Below are 9,970 nucleotides of genomic sequence, written 5' to 3' on the forward strand. Positions count from 1 at the left end.
TCTTTTCTTAACTAAGTGTGTAAGCAAACTTGTAAGAGCATGCAAGCTGATAATACCTTTGTCTTTGGACGCTTCCTACACAAGCACAAAACCAGAAATGAAATTTGATTCATGCGATAAAAGTTAGCCGTTTCTTAGCGTAATATGCTAAAGAAAAAGCTGGTGTAGTCTCATTTTCCAGCTATCTCATGTCAGATCCTGAACTAGTAACACATATAAATTGGTCTCTCAATTGCCAAAATTCCCTCACTTTATGTCCGGCCCCCACCCCCTCGGCCTCTGCTTTCACAAAAACACAAACTAAGAAGTATTTTGATAATTAAGGGACCAAATTGTCAGAGTCCTTATTTCTTTGTTTGGGAGTTTACTAAGGGAATGGACGGAAAGTTAAATAATGGAAAGGAAAGATATGAAATGGAAGTGAAAAGATAAAATGTTGTTTGAGAGTTTTAGTAAGGGGAACGGAAGTAAATTTGTTTTACCTTGTTTTGGAGTTCTAATAAAGAGGAGGGAAGTGAAGTGAATATGTATAAAGTTACATAAATACCCTTACATATTGGATGTGAGTATATCTTAGCCATTGATTTTAATGTCATAAGCGTATAATTGTCTTATCACGTTGTAAATTTTTACGCCAACTTCTATTCCATTACCTACCCCCCAAATTGGAGGGGAGAAAATAGAAGGAAATTTAACCTTCTATTCCATCCTCTAACCCCTCAAGAAAACTCCCAAACAAGGTGAAATTGAAATTTCACTCTAACATCCATCCATCCATCCATTAACCTCCGTCTGAACAAGGTGTATGATTTGAGGGGCGTACTAGTAATAACAAAGATTTAAGGGACTAATACTATGAAATTATGAAAGATTGAGGGACCAATATAAAATTATCAAATCGATTATTTGAGGGACTAATTGAAAATAACCCTGGAAAAATACATACTACCCAGAGAAAAAGCTATTTGCTCAACAAGAACACAGAAAAAAAAAGAGCTACGCACTCAAAGGACCTCTACAGACTACCCACCCCACAATCCAATAGGTCCTCCGCTTTAAAAAGGCAAAGCTTTTTAATCACAAGTGTGTGTGGTACAGTAAAAGGCCAACCCATATCCAACTCAAGCTTAAATTATGGATTCTTTGACAAACATTAGTCCCTTCCATATACAAGACAATAGGAGGTATCCTGGACCCTCTCTCTGTATTTCTTTTGAGGATTAATTCTTTATTAATACAAAGTACAAGAGGCAAAGTCCAAATAGTCCCAGCTTCCTTGAACTACCCATTCCCTCCTTTTATCCTTCACTTTCGTCCCTTTTGAGGGCTGTTTTTGATTTTTAAGCCTTTAAAAAGCTCTAACATTCCCTGGACAAAACTCTTTTTGTCTTTAATGCTAAGTCCCCTAGCTCACTGTCCATTGCTCAACATTTTAAGCTTAATGCTATTTGTTATCTTAACAGACTTAACTTGATGCAGAACGAGAGAGAGGGCTTAGCACATTGTCCAATGAGATAGATGTCAATGTCAAAATGCTATATAACATTAACAACTCAGAAGTCCATTTATTTGTTAGCAGTTGAAATATTGGCACCAATGTCAATAATTGTGATGGAGGTAGAGGGAGATATCTCAATACCCGCATACCCATTAGGACTTTTGGACTAGTGGGTGGGTTTTTGTTGACTTTGGTTAGCCTCTTCACCTACCCATTTTTGGTGGTGTTACTCCATCTTCACTTGCACATGAGAGTCTTTCGAGTTTTTACTGATGAAAATGGTTTTTGAGTAGAGTGTTGTTCTTGTAGCTTATTATATGAAAGAGGTTTTGAAGTGAGCCAATATTTGTCCCGCTGCAAGAAATGGAGTCGAAGGAATTAATGTCTTCAAGGCATAAGCGCTCTAAAAGGTAAAGATCTGTTCTTTGTTTCTTTGTTTCTTTATCTGTTCTCTTTTGAATATCTTTGTGAGAGAATTGTAAGAGGAACGTGTTGTTGTGCAGTGATTCTGTGAAGAAAATGAAGGAGGAGATCTTGGGTCCTTCTGAATCTTTTCGGCGTCTTAACTTGGTATTACTCTTGTTTCATGTTCTTAGAGTCGGAGGTTGAGCATTTATTATTGTCCATTGTTTTCACATCTCTGATTTGTTAATGATTGGATTTGTGTCGTAATTAAAGATTTTGTGAAGCGGTAATAAATGCACCTCTGTTTTCTTGTTGGACAAAAAAGGAATGAGGAAAAAATACTGATTCTGCTCTTGAATTCTTTGCCAGGACCTGGGCAAAGCCAAGGGTAACCCTGATGTCAAAAGGAAACCAGACCCCATTACTGTGGTCCAAAGCTCTTTGAATCAGGAGGTATTTGGCTCTCAACTGAACCCTTTTTCTTTTGTAATGGATAAGTTCTTGGGAGATCACTATGCCTGGTAAAATTATTAATTATATGTAGTTTCTTTTCAGTATTAGTTTCCATCTTTTGGCTAGTGAAGAAATACCCATGATGTGCAGCAAGTATGATCTTGTATGAAATTCTCAGACTTAATGACTATATTCCGATGGGTTTTTTCCCTTAATTTTGTCCTATTATTGTCTCGGTAGAGACAGTGGGTAAATTTTAGTGAGAGAAGTAGACACCTGTAGTTAATTATCATTTATTGGGCTATCAACTCCAAGTTCTTAGCATATTCAATGCAACCCTTTTTTTTTTAGCCATTTCATGGTAATTTTCCTTTTGCTATCTGTATCACATTATAACACACCTCCAGAAAGAAAAATTAGACACAAGCTCTTAGACACATAAATGTATGTAAACAGAGACTTTCTCTCTTATGCTTGACATGACGGTTAAAAGTTCCAAATTAGAGGCAGTAACCCTGTGATTGTCTCATGCCTTATGAGGATTTATCATGCTCGGTCTACAGACGTATTTCATTATGTTAACCAGAAAATACAGAAGTATACACATTTTGCTTATATGTTCCAAAATCAACCTTGTGATTAAGTAGCAGTCCATGAGACTTGCTGATTACTACCTTGTATTGTCACTCTCCAGATATTGCAACTTGAGAGACGGCTAAAGGATCAAATGGAGGTTCGTGGTGCTTTAGAGAAAGCATTGGGATATAACAGGCCTTCTGGCATTGATTCTTACGATAGTTTTATGCCCAAGGTACTACTAATTACTTCTTCCATCGACAATGATTGTGGTCTTATGAATTTAGTTTGTGAGACCTGCATGATTTTAATCAAAGAACTAACTTGATTCATTTTTATATGACTTACCAAGTATACGTATGTCTTGGAAAAAGACGCTATCCAAATATCAAATTGGTTATTGACATTATTCTCATCGTTTTAGCCTACCAAAGAGCTGATAAAGGAGATTGCAGTGTTAGAGGTCGAGGTGGTGTATCTAGAACAGTATCTACTATCGCTCTACCGAAGAGCTTTTGACCAACAAATATCTACTTTATCTCCTACCACTCCTAAAGAGAAAGCGAGATGTCCGCCAACTTCCCTACAAAGGAAGCTATTTCACGAGGATTCAAATATTGACACCTCATCAGATAGAGCTAAGTTGAGTCAGATGCCAAAGCTTCGAAAACCAGTCGTAGAACAAGTAGACGATCCTTGCTCAGAAAAACTAACAGGCCCTGGGGTTCACCGTTGCCAGTCTGCTTTGTCTCATCGTGCAGTTTACTCAGCTAGAATATCACCTTCAGAAGACAGCTTAGCTAGAGCTCTTCAAACATGCCACTCTCAACCCTTGAATTTTATTGAGGTATTGTCTCTTCTTATGCATTTTGACCTTTTTGATCATCAAAAGCTACTATTCATACCTTAGATTAATATTCTTAAAATCCCTTGTACATGATAACGCTTGTTGAATCACCCTTTTCATGGGTTGAAACCTAGAGTATTGTGTGTGGTGGTATTTTTTGTGGTTTTTGTCATATCAGACTTCCAAACTTTTGTTAAGTCGATATTAACCCTCAGATGTTCATATTCCTAGACCCCAACAATATTACTGTTTGTTTGGAATGGGGGTCTTATATTTAAAACAACTTAGAAGACATAAGGCTCTTATTTAAAACAAGTTGGTAGATTTTGGGGACCTTGTTGAAAGAAAGATTAATGGATTTGGGTCTAATATAGAATTAACAAAGATTTATTGCTTTAATATGACAAAATCATTTTTTTAAGTCTGGTTTAAATGTTTGTTTGGTGAGATTTAACCTGGGTTGTTTTATTTCCATCTTGTCTTCCCTGTATCAAAACAGCAAAGTTGTGCGCATTGAGAGTCATATTTTTATACTCTTAACAAATCGGTCAATATATTATTAAAGGTCAAACAAACAGTCACATCTAGAATCTTTGCATAGAACTCATACATACTCCTATTGCATCTAATATGGTTTTCTTCACTATTTCTTTGTGCATAGGATGGACATTGTTCTACTTCAGGGGTGATAAGCTTAGCAGAATATCTTGGTACCAATATTGCCGATCACATACCTGATACACCCAATAGAATTTCTGAAGATATGGTTCGGTGCATGGGTTCCATATATTGCAAGCTTGCGGACCCTCCACTTATTCAGTATTGTATCCCATCTTCTCCGACTTCATCCTTCTCATCAATGAGTGCTCTCTCTCCTCAGTACCTCGGAGATATGTGGAGTCCTAGTTGTACAAAAGAATCCACTCTTGATTCACGGTTAATAAATCCGTTTCGGGTGGAAGGAATAAAAGAGTTCAGTGGACCCTATAATGCAATGGTGGAAGTGCCCTCAATTTTCACAGACACTCAGAAATTGAGTGAAGTTGAAGGCCTGCTGCAGAGTTATAAGTTAGTCCATATATCCACATGATAATTCGCATGAAAGTCTATTCGTAATTATTATAACCAACCTTTTGTGTTTCAGGTCACTTGTTCACAGATTGGAAACAGTTGATCCGAGAAAGATGAAGAATGAGGAAAAGATTGCTTTTTGGATCAACATACACAATTCTTTGATGATGCATGTAAACACTTTGTTTCCTTGACATCTCTCCTACATTTCTCTCATCCTTGATGAAGTAAAACCTGTTTACTTTTCTTTTTGCAGGAACATTTAGTTTATGGTGTTCCACAGAAGAATGCAAAAAAGTCATCCTTACTCATTCGGGTACTGTTATTTTAAAATCATATTTAATTATGACAAGGAACTTAGAGCAAAGGATTTAGGAATCTTCACCTAATAGTTTACTTTTATTCCTCCAGGCATCATGCGTCATAGGTGGCCGATCAATAAGTGCATATACTATACAGTGTTATATTCTTGGATGCCGTACACATTGTCCTAGTCAGGTATTCCCCAAATATTCTCCATGTTGTAGATAATTTTTTGCTAAGGATTATGTTCCGAATAGTTATAAAACTTGGCATGCTCTCTTTCTTCAGTAATATTCTTATGCAAGTCATCTCATGGCACCCAATACTTGAAAATCTTCAAAGTATCGTATAGCTTTAAGTTCGATTGATATGCTCTGTTCACATGGCAAATAACATTTCGATTAGATTAACAATGCTAGCCTATTAGTTAAACTGCACCACGGAGAATCTCTCCCCCCACCGTAGTCATGATCTTTGAACTGTATAATTAGGGGGGGAAACTTGCTTGTGAAGTGTAATGAGTTCTCTCTTTGAATGCAGTGGTTTCGATCCTTACTTTCCCCAAGGATGAGCCTGAAGGTAGGAGGTGAATGGAGAGCCCACGCCATCGAGCGCGCAGAGCCTCTCCTGCACTTTGCTCTTTGTTCAGGGAGCCATTCTGATCCTGCGGTAAGCTGTCTTGCGCATTTTTCATGCAAAAACACAGTTACAAAAGCCCGTTTTTAAGTTTTTTGAAAAAATTGTTCAACGGAAGCAATTTTTTACATGTTATGCGTATAAATCTTTTACATATTTGCATATGGTTGTATTACAATTGAGCACACGTCATATGTTTATAACCCTTCATGGTTTGATCACTGAAACTTGTTCTTCTTTTTAATATTTCCAGGTCCGTGTATATTCATGTAAGAGAGTGTTCCAACAACTGGAAACAGCAAAGGTAGAATACATTCGTGCAACCGTCGGTATAAAAAACGAAGACAAAATCCTCCTGCCAAAAATCGTAGACTCTTATTCGAAGGACATAAACCTGAGTTCTCAAGGAATCCCGGACATGATCAAGCGCCATCTCCCTGAGACTCTGAAAATGGCCATAAAGAGATGTCAACAAGGGAAATCTCACAAAATTATTGAGTGGGTTCCCTATAATTTCACATTCCGATATTTGCTCTCAAGAGATTTGGCAAGTCCTCAGATACTATGATGATATAGACGATCATAACTGTTTCCAATAGATTGGGGGGAGTAGGAGATAAGTTACCGATTATTCTTTTGGTTTTTAACTTTTGTTTTGTACAAAATGAGCTGGTAATTAGCATATAAAGGCTGACTACTTCACTGTATTTTATGTAGATCATCCGAGTGGTTTGCTAATTTTTGGTGTAATTATGGTGTGAATAATCGAATCTTGTTCAATTGCTTATATGATGTTAATTTTACCGGGAAGCGATCAACTCTGTCACAATTGTTATCTTAATTGGGAGTATTTTGTTGTACGTTGTGAAATGCATGAGATATTTTAAGCAGCATTTAGCTCAACAGCCAGTACACTTGTGATTTGATGATTCTGAAAGTTCCTGAATTTTTTAAGTGACAGATGTAGCCCAAGTAGTTGTCATTGCAGTTAGTTGACAAAGGCACAATTTGTTATTAAATTTTTTGATTTATACATTAGTTGTATATATGTTAGGAGCCAAGGAAATTTAGATCATGAAATGAGTATTATAGCCTAAGGCCCTAAGATGATGTACAACAGCATCTTCATTATTGTGGAATTATGGAAATAAAGTCAGATTTTATGACAGCTTAACCGATAAAACGTCTTATCATTTGAATTAAAAATTGAAATATAGTCTATACGCGTTTCTGGGAATATAATGAAACAAATCTTACTGAAATATATATAGCATGTCTGCGGTAACACTAGTCACAAAAATCATAACCACAATAGTGAGAATCAAAAGAGCTTGAAAGGCGAACTACACGTAGCTAAAACTAGCTTTTAAGTCTAAGTTTAGATTTCCTGTATTTATCCCAATTTTGTTTTGTACTTCTTTTTCTACGGTGAAGAGAGACCAAACCCAATTTTATTTTATAAAAAATAAAATAAAATATCTCTGTGGTTTTCGAATGCTCCACGACTCTAGCGTGATCTCTCTAAAGTTATTGGACCGACGCACAGAGTCTAAAGACAAGTCGCGGCTCGCCGCAGAAAACTGCCCGTAGTTTTTGGGCGAACCACCATCACCTGTCTTTTTAGCTCAATAGCAGAGCTAGCCCATTTGAGTTCAACTATTATTATTATTATTTTAAATAGAGTACGTAAAAATTCAATGGCTTTCTCAAGCTTCCAAGGGCCAGTTCTAATTCCCCTATTTATGCGCTCTCAGGCTCATTGACATTTGTTAGCAATAAGAACTCATTAATCAGTATCTGAAACTTCCTCATTAAAACTCGACCAAAAGAACTCAGAGATGGGTTCAGGAAAAGAAAAGATAGCATTCAGCGAAGAGCAAGAAGTGCTTGTGGTCAAATCTTGGAATGCAATGAAGAAGGATGCTGCTGCGTTGTCAATGAAATTCTTCTTGAGGTCTCACTCTATTCATTCCTATTTATAAACTATTATGCAGATAACCGATGTTACACCAGATTTTGATCACGACATTTGCGAACTAAATACATCTCAAAGATTGCTAAGAGAACAATAATCTTTTTTTAGGGATCAAAAGAACAATAATATCTACAAAAACACACACACACACACACATATGTAGACATATATAATTTGTTAAATATTAGCTTTAACGATTGTATTGCACAGGGTATTCGAGATTGCTCCTTCAGCTGCGAATTTGTTCTCATTCTTGCGTGAAGACTCGAACGTTCCCCTTGAAAATAACCCGAAGCTCAAAAAACATGCTATGACTGTATTTGTTATGGTACATTCTCCTAAATGCTAACTTCTTTCTCTCTCCCTCTGCATATATGTATCTAATTTGCTCATTTTCTCGTTTGCTAAATTTTTTTTTTCTTTTACATGAAGACTTGTGAATCGGCGGCTCAATTGAGGAAGGCAGGTACGGTGACAGTGAGGGACACAACACTGAAAAAGTTGGGGGCTTCTCACAACAAGAGTGGGGTGGTTGATGAACATTTTGAGGTGCAAAATCAAAAACTAAAAGTTTATATTTTATACTTTACACTAGATATAATGACACCAGCTGAATTCCGTTACTATCATACATACAATTTTATTATTATTGTTTGCAATAGGCCATTATGAATTATGGTAAAACTAAAATGAAGTTAATTTCTACCGTCTTTTATTAGCTCTTTAAAAGCGTAGGGCTGTATTTAAGCTGTGGAGGAGGGGAAAAATTAATCTCGGTTTTTCAGCATGCTTAAAGGTTAGAAGCTTATAGCTGTTTACTATAAGAGATAAGAAATCATGGTAGTTTAATTGAATTATAATTGTGAAAGTGGATTAAACTATGAATCCGTTCTTTCTTTCAAAAGGGTGGATTTAAGAGAATTTAGCTAGTAACAATTAAGAAATATATAGTGAGATAAACATAAACATATTGAATGGAAGAATAGAATTCATGTGGTTAATTTTAATTAAAAATTTGCGAGTAAAATTTGTAGTTGTTGCAACAATAACCGAACACGCTATAATGGCAAAAATGATAAAGTTGCAATATGTAACACCTTATTACTTAGGTACATAGTTGACTTGTGATGTAAAATCCAAGATCATATTTTGGAACGGAGCATATGATGCATGGTACTCTAATCATAAACATATGTATGGTTGAGGATAAACAAGATGGCTGGCGTTTACTTTTTTGGGTGGATGCAGGTGGTGAGGTTCGCACTTTTGGACACAATAAAGGAGGCTGTCCCCGAGATGTGGGGCCCAGAGATGAATAATGCTTGGACATTGGCTTATGATCAGCTTGCTGGTGCTATCAAACAAGAGATGAAACCCTCATCTTAGGATTCCATCAGCATTTGTCTTTTGTTTATGTGCGTTACTTCTTTATTGTGAAAGTATACATCTGTTGTTTAATGTGGTGTTATCATATACTACTAATAGAGAGGTTTATTATCTGGTTTTCTTTTTGTTAATGCTGCGCGCCTTTGCGGAAGTGTGCTCGCACATCGAACGAGTCTGTAAGCTACGGGAGAAGAGAAATAAACCTAACACGGTCACAATCCAAACAAATATGACAAGCCAATCACAAACACATATATTTTACGTGGTTCGGCAATTTACCTACGTCCACGGGAGCGACACAAATAATTTCTTATTTAAATTATTTAATCACGAGAAATTACAAACTTTCAAAGAGAAGATCTCAAACTTGAGATCTCTCAAAACAACAAGAAGTGGTTTTTAATCTAAAAACACTGCTCAAATTTCCCCAAATCTCATAGTTGCCGCCTCTTAGTTCCGCTTAATCTGAGATCGTGAAAGGGGTTTCCATTTTATAGGGAAACCCTAGGGCGGCTCCAGCTGAAGCCAGCTGGTTCCCATCCACGGGCGAGCTCGAAACGGGTCCATCAGGCTAGCGCCTCGCCACCCGACATCAGCACGCAGGCGAGAGCTCCCCCTCGCCTGGCCACGAGCTCAGGCGAGCTCCTCGTCGAAGCCCGCAGGTGAGATCCACGCCGCCTGTCCAAGGTCCGTTCTTCTTCTGTTAATACCTATAATAGTCTCTTAATGATGGCTACCTTTCTGAAAATTTTATAATCCGAAGACTTCTGCTATGTTTCATTCATCTATGGCTGAGGCGTTTGTTAGGGGAGTTCGTTAG

General features: G+C 37.1%; 2 protein-coding genes across 2 annotated transcripts; both read left to right on the forward strand.

The window, feature by feature from the left end:
* Window positions 1,378-6,615, forward strand: LOC109833222. Its single transcript, XM_020400818.1, has 12 exons — window positions 1,378-1,691; window positions 1,808-1,908; window positions 2,002-2,068; window positions 2,273-2,356; window positions 3,051-3,167; window positions 3,357-3,779; window positions 4,441-4,847; window positions 4,924-5,023; window positions 5,107-5,166; window positions 5,262-5,348; window positions 5,694-5,822; window positions 6,043-6,615. The coding sequence occupies exons 2-12, from the start codon at window positions 1,862-1,864 to the stop codon at window positions 6,355-6,357; spliced, it is 1,836 nt and encodes a 611-aa protein (XP_020256407.1). The 5' UTR covers window positions 1,378-1,691; window positions 1,808-1,861; the 3' UTR covers window positions 6,358-6,615.
* LOC109833223 (hemoglobin-2-like) lies at window positions 7,442-9,281 on the forward strand. Its single transcript, XM_020400819.1, has 4 exons — window positions 7,442-7,743; window positions 7,975-8,092; window positions 8,197-8,313; window positions 9,013-9,281. Exons 1-4 carry the CDS (start codon window positions 7,628-7,630, stop codon window positions 9,148-9,150), a joined length of 489 nt encoding a protein of 162 aa, XP_020256408.1. The 5' UTR covers window positions 7,442-7,627; the 3' UTR covers window positions 9,151-9,281.

Source organism: Asparagus officinalis, chromosome 3, assembly GCF_001876935.1.
Source record: "Asparagus officinalis chromosome 3, Aspof.V1, whole genome shotgun sequence".
Taxonomy (NCBI): Eukaryota; Viridiplantae; Streptophyta; class Magnoliopsida; order Asparagales; family Asparagaceae; genus Asparagus; species Asparagus officinalis.